At 42.8% G+C, this 12,456-nt stretch overlaps 1 protein-coding gene across 2 annotated transcripts in view; it reads left to right on the top strand.

Moving 5' to 3' along the window:
* The window catches only part of LOC116066562 (vacuolar protein sorting-associated protein 13B), a 353,457-nt gene that overhangs the window by 146,608 nt on the left and 194,393 nt on the right, over positions 1-12,456 (top strand). For both annotated transcript variants that reach the window (XM_031322688.2, XM_031322689.2), the window contains exon 22: positions 11,886-12,019. In XM_031322688.2, the coding sequence (XP_031178548.1) occupies positions 11,886-12,019 (134 nt within the window). The remainder of the gene's footprint in view (positions 1-11,885; positions 12,020-12,456) is intronic.

Here is a 12,456-nt window from a genome sequence, read left to right as displayed (position 1 = left end):
ATACACTTTTTTTTGAGATTCAATAATAGAAATTCTGCTCCACCTCATTTCTCTTAGTAATACATTGTTCCTGTGATTAATTGGAGGATAATAAATGGAATGTTAATTCTTCATATTCCCCAGGGTTGGCTGGCCGGCCATGGTAGGGTTGATACTCGATGCACAGAAACATGATATGTAGAATGATCTATCATTATACTTACCTTCCCTTTGGGTAATAGTTGTTTAATGTAGACTGTTGTGAAAAGAGCTATTTGCTGAGGCAGCTCAGGTAAAAATCCACCCCAAACACTGATTTAACATATGTTAACCCTATAACTGTACTCAATTTAACTAAAGTGAGAAACATTGGAACTGTGGTGAGCCAGGACTCCTAAAAGGCTCAAGGCCATGGGAATAACCCGTCCCGTCACCTCATGAGAAGAGCTGCTGACATCTAACATGTTATGATTGGAATTAGGCTCTGTAGATTAGATGATTTATGAATTGCTTTACCATGTGTGGAGCACACTGTGAATAAGGAGCTGGAAGTTTAAACAGGAGGGAGATGATGGGAGCTCACTCTTGTCTAGCTGTTATGTAAAAAAGGTCAGCCCAAAAATCCAACAAGTGTATCATGTTTTCCTGTGGTGTTTATACTTTGTTGATTTTTAGCTGGACATAAAACTGTCTTCTGCTTTTTCGTGTCAGCAGGATGCATTTCATCTCTAAAGCCATTTCGCTGCAGCGAGTGATCTGATGGATTTTTCAGAATCTATTTGGAATTGCTGCATGTTTACCCTAGGACATCTGATCCAGCTGTTTAGCTTGGTTTGAATCAATAAGCCATAATGATTTACTAAAGGGTAAAGCTGATGTAGTTGAGAAATGAGCATTGTGTCTTGATGGACCATCATCTCATCAGCTGTGACGGAGCAAGGTTTTCAGCCAAATTAATAATTGCCCTTTGAAATAAGTTGTGTTGTTGTAAGAAATGAATTGAAATGGACCAGCTCATTTTTTCCCCTTATGGAGCGTGTACGTGTTTTTTTTTTTCCCTTCTTTTTGCTGAATTATCATTTGGCATTTTCTTTGATAGCTCTAATATGCTTGTTTTAACGTGACTTCAAATAAACGTCCACATATATGACAAGGTCGATTTTAGTTGCGGGTTTATTATTTATAAATAATTTCTCAGGGGAATCTAAGGGGGCTGTAATCACTGCAGCAGACATTTTATTTTTCAGTCTTCAGTCATCTATTTAGGTAAACAGAGGAGAGATGTGCAGGTCGTTTGCCAGTTGGAGTCGACACGTGTTCGAACTGCCATTCACAGGGATACATGGGGAATAAACACATAAGACTGGCTCAGGCTCAACAGGGCTAGCCAGCCAACTGGACTGCCACTGGTGCTGCTACTCAGATGGGCTTCAGGAGAAGACGTCATGAGGTTCTTATAGGAACCATTACACTGGCATTTGTTGCAAATACCAGTGCCCTCACTGCAGATCATTTCCCCAGAAAGCACTGAGGGCAAGGTGATATCATACTGGGGCTGTGGGGCTGCCCAGCTCACATCTCAGAACCCATATCCACTCAACTCCAGTTGGCAACTAAATATTTCACCCTGTCTCTCTTCTTTTCTGGTTTTGGTCATTGCACATGTTAAAATATACAGGGTACATGTTACAAAACACCGCTGACTTTCATAACCAGCAGGCTGAATTGGACCGAAGCCAGTTCCGGGGGATGACATAGACTTTGAATTTACCACCTTCTATGTGGACGACCAATCAGTGTTGATGGTAAATGTAATCATTTGAAGCAATAAATTGCTCAGTGAATGCTAATTTGACCAAGAAAGCGAAGTTCTCCTCCTCGTGGAGCCATGCTGGCAGTGCATACATGTACCTCATGCATTGTGGCAAGCTACCGATGCTAAAACATAGTGTAGCCGAGGGTTAAGAGTTGCACCCATACTTATGCAGATGATAAAATAAAAGCATCGTGAACCAAGACGGCAACAACTCTTTCTTATTTTCCACATTGTCAACAGCAGCACATTAACAACTTCAAGTTATTCAGCATTTTGCTAAGAGGCAACTCAACATAAGAGCTTACAATAGCATTAGGTGACAAGAATACTTACTCATCATCTGCCTTCTCAGCCCTGCTGGTCTTGGTTATCTTTTCCATTTTATCTTTGGGATCCTGAGGAAGGTCTCCAGCACACCTCTGTCCAAATGAGGAGTAAAACTTACATGCATAGTAATGCACACACGGGCTCTCTTGGGGTTGGAGTCAGTGACAGCATCCCACAAAAACTGCCCACGCTGACAATATTGCAGCAGAATGATCACGTTTTTTTTTGGAATCAGAGGGATATTTGAGCAAAGGCACCACCAGTCAGTGTTTGCTCTCGGCAGCTCGGGGTGTGGATGGTCTCCGCTGCATTTCTTCGACCGTATAGTCTGCCTCATATAAATACAACTGAACATCCGAGTCAGCCAAAACACTGTAAAATGCATCCTTGTCCATAACATAGTCCACACTCATATTTTGTGATGCCATTTCCACTGTTCGAAACGTAGCTAGTTTGCAATACAAGCAAAGAGAACAAGGAAGTTTTGTTATTGAGCGACATGTAGAGCACACCCCCTGGCTAACCAGAGAAATCAAAGCTGAAGCAGACTAAGGCCCCTATCTTGCACCCGGCGCAGCGCAAAGCCTGAAGCAAGTGTCTTTGCTAGTTTAAGACCGATGCAGTTGTCAATTTCCTGTCCAGCGCCCACGTCGTTTAAATAACAAATGCACCTGCGCCCATCTGTGTGCCCATGGGCTTGCTGGTCTTACAGGGAGGTGTGTTCAGGTACATTCTGGGCGTATTGCTATCTTGAGGCAGCGGGAAGTGATGGCGCCATTGACCAACAAAAACCTGGTCTAAAGTCAATAACGCAGCATTTCATTGTTATTTTAACAGCACATTAGTAAAATGCTCCTAGGCTCGTGCACAGCGCATGCACGCTATGCTTGTTACACACACAGGGACGCACAGCAGCACGCACACATGCAAAAGATTACAAATAAAAATATTACGGTGCAAATCCTCCATCATAATAGCAATGCTCCAAGGTCCAAACACGCCTGGCTTTTAAAGGGAATGGGAGATGATCTCTGATTGGTTGATTGCATGTTACGCCCAAAACACACCTCTGATTAATGAAGACACTAATACAACCCTTTTTAACCATATGCCCGGCGCACGGACCCTTTTTTCCTCCGTCAAACTAGCAAAAGTGGATTTGGACAGGCCCTAAACGCACCTGCGCCAGGCGCTTCACGTCGTGCGCTTTGATCATTAAAATAGGGCCCTATAGTTCTTTCTTGCCTCCAACTATGGCGCTGGTTTTGCAGCTGTAAACAGCAGCTTTCAGAGTCAATATAGCACGCACAGAGGAATTTATTGCTTTAATCGACTACATTTACCATCAACACTGATTTGGACATCCACATAAAAGGTGGCAAATTTTCCTTTTAAGTGTGCAACTCAAATATTTAGTCCCTGAAGTCCCCTGAATGCTCGTAATGTATTGATACTGTCACAATCCTGGATACACCCGTTAAGGTTTACCTTGAGTCACTTTGTGAAGAGCTGCTGCTATAAAATATGCTACAAATGAAATCTTACTACTTTTCATCCCGCAATAATTGTAGTGCCAACTGCCTCAATACTGCTGCTAGTGCTAGTTAATGGAACAGTAGCTAAATTCAATGAAACAGATTAACTGGTTCCTCTTTGAGTCCACTATGGTAAGATCTTCTAGTCCAGTATACATATGTTCTGGCCCCTGTCACCCCAGAGACACTCTGAAGCCCACAGTATGTACTCTAACCATGCATTAAAGTGGTCAATTCAAAAATATAAGTTAACAGTTTGCATGTCGAGAGTGTGGTGGTTTGAAATACTATTATAGGATTAAATGACCTGATGTGTTGGATATACGAAGTATTGATATAGAGCGGTGTTTTGTTCCGCCTGATTATAAATTGGCGAAAGCAGTGTTTTTCTGTGCCTATTGACTATGATAGTTTTCCACTGGAGCTATTGATTTCCCCACAGGGAGTTACAGAATAAATCATAATCCACTGGAAGAAAATCATTTTCAGAGTTTTTAGCAGTTCAAAGCCTCCTCAGAACAATTGCACTCGCTAGATGTCCCTGCTTCCAATTGGCCATTTGAATGCATGCCTGGCACTTTTATGATGTAAAGAGAGTGTTATGTTGTTTTGTTACCACATTCAGCCTAGCTACAGTTTCGTAGTAATCAAGGGGGACTTTCCTGTAGGCTTTTGTAAGGTGCCTGTTAATGTGTAGGCAAATGTACAGAGACACACAGAACCAGTTCACTGCAGAAAGCACTGAGGGCAAGGTGATATCATACTGGGGCTGTGGGGCTGCCCAGCTCAAATCTCAGAACCCATATCCACTCAACTAAATATTTCACCCTGTCTCTCTTCTTTTCTGGTTTTGGTCATTGCACATGTTAAAATATACAGGGTACATGTTACAAAACACCGCTGACTTTCATAACCAGCATTGGCTGAATTGGACCGAAGCCAGTTCCGGGGGATGGCAGAGACTTTAAACACAGCACATTGTAAAATATATAGATATAGATATTTTCATGTTACTAAAGACACACGTCTGCAATTAAGATCGGCTCTCCATCACATAAGGACTCATATTTCTCTTTGAATTGGTTTGTGTTTATAATGGCAAACTCTGTTCATGTACTGTACAAATACAAATTTTTAAGCCTTGTCTAGGTGTTTTTTTTGTGCTAAGCGTTTCGTCAAAATGCTCCTTTTGCATATTTGTATGGCGCTGGTTGGCTTTTATAATAACTAATATTTATGGTCAGTCCATCAGGCTTTTCTGGTCAAAGTATATGGTCTGACTAAATATTCTGGTGGATGTACTAGAGGTTTGGTACTTCATTTTAAAAAAATAAACATCACATCACGGGTTTCTTTGAATATTGCTTAGTAACATCATCAGAAGTGTTAACGGTTGTTTTTGTGTGATTATCCTTTACAAGAAAAGGCCGAGGAACAGCAACTTTGAAAACAAGTCGTTTCTTCTCAGTTTGAGGTTGATTTCTGTCTGCCCGCACAATTACACCACAAATTGGTTCACATAAAACTAGCCTTTAAGTATTTTCTTTATTTGTCCCTAATGAATGTTCCTTTTGGCAGCAACACTGTGTTTCTGATCGAGACCCTCCCGAGTCCCGTGCTTCTCATTGTTCTCTAACATTTACCAGAATAATGATCTCATCGGCTTTCCTTTTCAATCCTAAAATTAGCCGTTGGCACTCTGAGAACATACTTATTTTGCTGAGAAACCTATCCTACAATCTGGCTGTGCTTCTAAAAGGTTGGAAGGAGAACTGTTGTCTTAGTTCCTGTCTGCTAGTGGTCTGGATGATGGGATTAGATATAATGTTGCTGTTTACTGGGAGGACCAGAAGGAGAGACAAGGAAACATTCGCATTGTTCATATTGTCAATCTGCAAGCTAGAAGAAAATATCCGGTAGTAGTCGGGGCTGTGGGCCTACCAAAAACATTTCCGTACCGATGGCTTTTCTGTGATCTCAACTGTAGTGCGTCAACAAAAAGGTTGGGAACAGGAAAGAAAGTCCAGGTTTCATGGTTGAGAGGGGTATATTCTGGAAAGACATAAATCAATATATTTTGGATAAAGAAACAGCAGCGAGAAACTAATATATACATCCATTTACACACGTATAAAAGAGAGAGAGAACTGATGGGACGACTTCACGCAGAACTCCACAGTCATACATAACTATAATCCAAGCCCAAGTAGCCTGATGGAAGTCAGGCAGGTTTTTATTGGCTGCCGTGCGCTTTTCAGAAAGGGATAATATTTTCATTGTGGAGTTATTTATATAGTTTAATTTTTCTGGTAAAGTCAATAATTTATCAAGGTAATGATGGTTGGAGAGGGGAAAGAAAACAAGAAAAAGGAGAATAATGAGATAGGAGGCCCCCCTCCCGAGAAGCATGGTTGCCGTCTGTAGGGAACTCTACTCGCTCGATGAGAATGTCTCTGGCCTCCGCACGCTGATGAGCCCGCACAAACCAGTCTGTGGGGAATAGATTTGTCCTTACGTATCCCTTTTTCTGCTTCCATGAATGATAAGGGTATTAGGCCTTGTGGATGTTGGCTATGGTTTTTGAGGTTGAAGTGAGAGGAGCAGAGAGGGAAGTTGGGGTTGAGTTGTGGTTCATCAGACGTAGCGTGGATTAGTGTGCAGGCTGGAGGGGGCTCAGTTCAGATGACAGAGGAACAGGAAGGGATTGGAAACTAGGTTGAGATGATTTCACAAGTGATGTTTCAAATGGTCTTAGTGTCACTCTGAGAAGGCGTTTTTTTGTTTGTTTTCATCTTAACATGTTCTGTCATGGTCTGGCTGGCAGGAACTCTCTCATCTCCTCCCTTCTTTTTTTAGATAAGTATCTCAACTGAATATTGTATAGGTTGAACAGCTATGTTGTGTATGATCAGGTTAAACTCTGATGATAATGATGATAGTGATGACGATTGCAATGGGAAATGTGTGTGATTCTCTTCTCGCTTTTTTTTTCTTCTTCTTGCCAGAGACATCAGAGAGTCTGTTTCTGCATGCCTGAATTAAAAAAAAGTCTTCCCTTCACAATTACCTTGACTGGTTAGGGGACTTCCTAAAGCAAAACTGGTGGGAAGAGACATCATGCAGTGTCTGTAGAGTAGAAATAAATGGGCAAAATCAAACTCTTAAAACACCACCTCACTCCCATTCCTCACCCGTTCAGTCAGCCCGACCCAACCACTTTTTCATAGGCGGCTTTAATAACCCCATAACAAATGGGAGTTACGTAAATATTTAAATAAACACCGACTTGCATCCAAAACAAATAGGCAGGAGGGTTTATTAAAGAGCCCCATTGCTGCCTCTGCATGCAGCTGTAACAGAATATACAACACTTCAACTCACTGTAAACCATTTGGAAATGGGAACATACCAGAAAGATAGCAGGCGGCATGGGGAAATGCCAAGATCCCTCAATGAGGCTGTTTTTATGGTTGACTTGCTCAACCACTTGGAAAGGACATATGGTTACTTTGTGCCATTGTTGTTGAGAAGACTAAATATGTACTGGAAAATGGTGCTGTTAAGGTGTTAGTGTTGTGTGACTGTGGGTATATCAGAGTGAGTGAGTGAGTGTGTGTGTGTGTGTGTGTGTGTGTGTGTGTGTGTGTGTGTGTGTGTGTGTGTGTGTGTGTGTTTGTGTTTGTGTGTTTTCGTTCTTACGTGTGTTGGTGAGTGTGAATTGCACATTTGTATGATGTGCGATTTACACTTGCCACACCACACACCCTCACACATTTTACAGCAATGTTACTCTGCCACGGCGGTGTTGTTGTACATCATGAAATGAGGCAACACTGATTTGTTTCCCGCCTTTTAGTCATCGTGTTGTAATGGGGCTCTGGTCTCTGCGTTTTCTCTGATCACATGACACATGCTCAGTGCTGTGGGCTTAAAAGACCCAGACCCTTTACTTGCTGGGGGATGTGATGGAGCTGTTGAAGAGGATGAATAATCACCATCAGAACACTAGAATGTTTATAGGGGACTGGACTGGCAGCTCCACACACCAGCTGAACACTAAGAGAGAAAGAGGGAGTGGTGGGAGAGAGTGAGAACAAAACAGAGGAGTAAAGGAGAGGGGAAGGGTGTATGGTCAGAGTTTGGCCAATAAGATATTAGCCTAATGGCCTAACAGAGGGTGAAAATGAGGACATGGCTGAGATGGCACGAGACAGGGGGAATAACCCCACTTTAAGAGGACTCTCAGGACTTGTTAGGCCTGGGCAGGTTTAAGAGCTTTGGGCGCTCCTGTCATATTTCTCTTTCATTTGAATTTAGACCTCTTGTGTTCTCTGTCTTTCTCATTCTCTGTCCCTGCCTGCCTCTCTCTTTTTTTCAGTCCCCTCCCTGCAGAAATGGCGGGCGCCAAGTCAATATAACAAGATATGGCAGTTTCATTCCAAATAATGACCCCAGGATTAACAAACAGAGTCCTGGAATGGTATTTAAAACAAAGCAGAGAGCAGAATGGCCTTGCATTGTTGCTGCCTATGCTGTACTTTAGCACACTTTCTGATTGGCCTAACAGACTCTCTCTTGGGAAGGACATTCACAGTTTTGCCTACCCTCAAGTAAAAAAAGGCTTTTCTCCTCGGTCTATTTCAGATGAAGGTTAGCCATAAGGTCTATAGGATTAGGGCAATAACCAGTTTTTAGATTAAAACTGCAGGCCTGAGGCCTGTACTACGAAGCAAGATTTGGCGTTAACGAGCTAACTTCAGGTTCAACCCAGGGTTTTCTGTATCACGACTGTGGATCAGTTGTTACCGGGTTCAGTCGCCGTGGTAACTCATGCTGAACACCTAACCTGGTCGGGAGCAGGTTATGTTGGAGATTAGAGATCAACCGGTGTAAAAGCACCGCCTTCTGACCAATCAATACTCGATTGATAACGGTGTCACCGTTCTTAGAAGATCCGGAGGAGCTTGGTGCGCGGAGAGGGAGAGGTGTGCTCATACAAGTTAAAACATTTAGAGACCAACAACCCCGTTAACATTCCCTGATGGGTATCTTTATGAAAGATTTTCAGTGGAGGGAATTACGTATAGGCTATTTGTCGGCTTGTTGAGCCGTGTGTTGCCAATGCGCACATCGGTTTGAATTATGTTTTTATTTGCTCTCACATCGCTTCCACTGCCAGGGTTGCAACTGAAATAATAGGCTAAAGCAATGGCAGTTTATGGAAAGCACAAGTGTAATTATGGTCAGATCTTGTGCCTGACTGATGGAGGTGATATTGATAAGCGTTGTGATTTACGCATCTACAGCGTTGGCTATTTTTTTGTCAGCTTTCCTCCTGTTTTAGGAAGCAGCGACTGTATTGCGTTTTGCCTGTAAAACAGTGTGTGTCTTCTTCATATTTATGTAGAATTATAGTTTGCTCTTCTTATTTAAAATATGCAGCTCTGGTAGATGTTTGCGATTGGTCGTGCTGTGCAAACACCGCCTCTTTTATGTGAACGCGTGCACCACTGGATTGGGAAACCCTGGGTTCACTGAACTAGTTGTTAACCACCGTCGTGACACAGCTTATGTGGGACCGCGGTTGTTAGGTTAGGTGAAGCCGGGTAACTGAAAGAAATCCAAGGCATGTTGATCTTGATTTGTAGTACAGGCCTCTGGCCAAAAAGTAATAATATCAACAACAAAAAACGATGGCTTACTCTAGAACATGACTCAACATGACAAACTAAAATTTTGAAGGTGGTATTGATTTGAAATGAGAAGGTAGTAGAAGATCAGGGTGTCAAAACCTGAATGTAATGGTAATTGCTCTAACTGGAATTGTTGGCCTAATTTTAGGCTCTGTGCTGATGTGTGTGTGCCCTCATGTATTAATGCATGTTGTGCAATATAAAATTAGTTCCACAGGTCAATGCAAGTGCATACTGCATGTGGCACACTGCATACCTACTCACGTGTGCTTGCATATTTGCAGTTGTGCATTTCCACTCAAAGGAATCATAGTTGCAATTGTCAAAATGCACACACAGCCTGATAGTCTCCAACTTCTAGTCATACAGGATCCACTCCACCGTCAGGCTAACTATCTCATGGTGTGTAATAGATTGTTTTGGCAATTTGGAGGGTCATGGTACAATTGATGCTTTTGAATGTCAGAAGGGTGGTCTCTTTTTACTCTTAAGATTTCATCAATGATGTGACGATCATTTGGTGTCTGTTTTAGTGTGTATTCTGTTGTGTATTGCAAGGGCAGTGTGTGTGGATATATGTTGCCGTTGTATTTTCCGATGTGGTAAGGCACTGTTTGGTTGGGCAAGGATTCCGGGTACGGTGGAGGGACACACACACACACACACACACACACACACACACACCTTGCACAGACATTGATGTCAATGTGGGCGCAGACTCATTGACTCATGCTCCCAAAAACTTAGACACACACTTTGTCACAACCTACTTTACAAATAAACACACATTCACACAGAGCATGTCCAGTCCCTGGGGTAAAGTCTCCTTGGTCTAGACAGCTGGGCCACAGAGAGCAGCAGCCACAGAGCTCTGTCATGTCTATATGGATCCCCTGCAGAGCTGAACAGGAAACAGCTCTCTAATGCAGTGTGACAGGAATACTCTCACACACACACAGCCCTCTACAACAAAACACAATTGACAACCCAATGATATCACAGCGGTTTATGCAGCACTCTCTGCACATTACTCAATGAAAGACAGTCCATGAAACACAATCTGTCCTGTCAAAGTCAATTTTTGCCATCTGTGGCTGTGGATATTTAGTAAAGTATACTAACATTGGAATTGGTTGTGTACTGTACAAGGCTCACAGAATCTAGTGTATATAGCTGACGAACAAGAATGAGGGAGAAGGCAGATTGGAAAATATGGGTTGTCAAATGTACAAAATGTGCAGTGCGGTCATGTGCATAGTACGTGATGATGCAACACTGATTGTAGGCATCATGACAAAAACAGTCCATTTCATAGTCCCTGAATGCCAGAGGCACCTGGATGCTGAGTGTGAGAAAATACTGTAAGAGTCCAGACACGATGATCTCGGCCCTCAGTCTGGTTTCTTCCACTTTCCCCACACACACACACACACACACACACACACACACACACACACACACACACACACACATGCACCTGTGAGCTTAGTCACTCAGCCGTCTATGTGCACACACACGCACGCACGCACGCACGCACGCACACACACACACGCTCCCACCCACAAGTTTTAGGCAGGTTGTCACAGCAACAACAAATCAGGGTAACTTAACCATCCTTTTTGTCCATTGCCCTGGCAACACACTCTTGTTTCCGTGCCAACCCATTTGCCTGTTTTAGTGATATTTGGGAGCGTGGCGTCTGAGGAGGCACTGTGGTGCTGTGACATCATCGCTGTTTCATGACAAATGTGGGATAGAGCTGCTGAGCAAGGCAGACCTTTAAATCATGGAATATGTCCTAATGTGTCTTCAGAGGGACCCCCCTTCCCTCACCTCTGGCGTCCTGATGGCTTTAACATCCACAGACCTCAGGCTAACCTGGTAGAATGTGTGTTTGGTCTATATGCCTCTGTCTCAGTTCCTTCGATTTCTGCTTCTGCACCTCTCTCTTACACTCAGTTTCTCTTTTATCTGTGTGTCTTCTTCTCTCAGAAGATATGTCTATTAACAGGGAAGTTGTTTTTGGACCCTCAGGTTAATAGCGTTAGTGCAAAGGCTAATTTAGGGGGTTGTTTCTGTGGGATTTGTGTGCTTGGCTGTTGCCATGAGTGTCAGTGCAGACTATCGACCTTTGTCTGGACCACAGCAGGCCCACTAGGACATGTCATGTCTAGGATACTCTGTGTGTGTGTGTGTGTGTGTGTGTGTGTGTGTGTGCGCGCGCTGCTGTAGGAGACAAGAAACCTGAGTGCTAACATTACATCACCTCAATGAAGTGTCAGTTAAACATCATATAACATGATACTGTACAGCAAATGAAAATAAAAGTGAATTATGAAGAGAGTTAAATGTAGGATGAATGCAGAGCAGTCCAGTCTTGTGTACCATATATTGTTTTTATAATACATGTTACAGGGTTCTATAGTACTTCTGTGGTAAAAAGGTTACTTCATCACAGGACCAGAAATTTAAACAAAACAAATTGACATTACTACTGGGTACACACAGTACTGAAGTACTTTCTTTCTTTTCCAGAATCACGTCCCCTGTCCATCCCAATGAGGGTGATGCCCGACACCACAGCAGCGGAGTCATGGACAACCTCAGAAGAGAGAATGAAGGAGCTCATTGCCCAAGCCTGGGATGCTGTTAAACGCCTTACTCTACAGGTACCAAATTATATACTCTACCATTATTGTACATACATATTGTATAGCAGGTACACAATATGCCCATTTCCTTTCCTTGGAGCAGAGTGGCCCAGTAGCATGTCCTTATAGTCTAGGTCTGAGGGGTCAAGCCCCATGTACTGTACATGTAAACAAGAGTCCACCCTGCTGAAATATTCATGCGATTATTGACTGTAGAATGTGCTGCGATATTGTATTCTATTCATTTTCATTTCATATTCTATTCATCTTGGCTGCCAGTGTTGTTAAATTCTCCCCAATTCCGGGTCACATTACTGCTGAAACGTGTCCGATTGGGTAGTGTTTGGTTCAGAAGCCTTAATCTGCCATTTTTGACGGTAGAAAGTGCTGCTTCGTTACACTACAATCTAACGTTAGCCTAGTGCTAAATATTAAGTAGCTGCATGCTTATATAT

This window comes from Sander lucioperca, chromosome 10 (genome assembly GCF_008315115.2).
Source record: "Sander lucioperca isolate FBNREF2018 chromosome 10, SLUC_FBN_1.2, whole genome shotgun sequence".
NCBI classification, from domain to species: Eukaryota; Metazoa; Chordata; class Actinopteri; order Perciformes; family Percidae; genus Sander; species Sander lucioperca.
The sequence above is the reverse complement of the archived record's forward strand: the minus strand, read 5'-3'. Positions and strand labels throughout refer to the sequence as shown.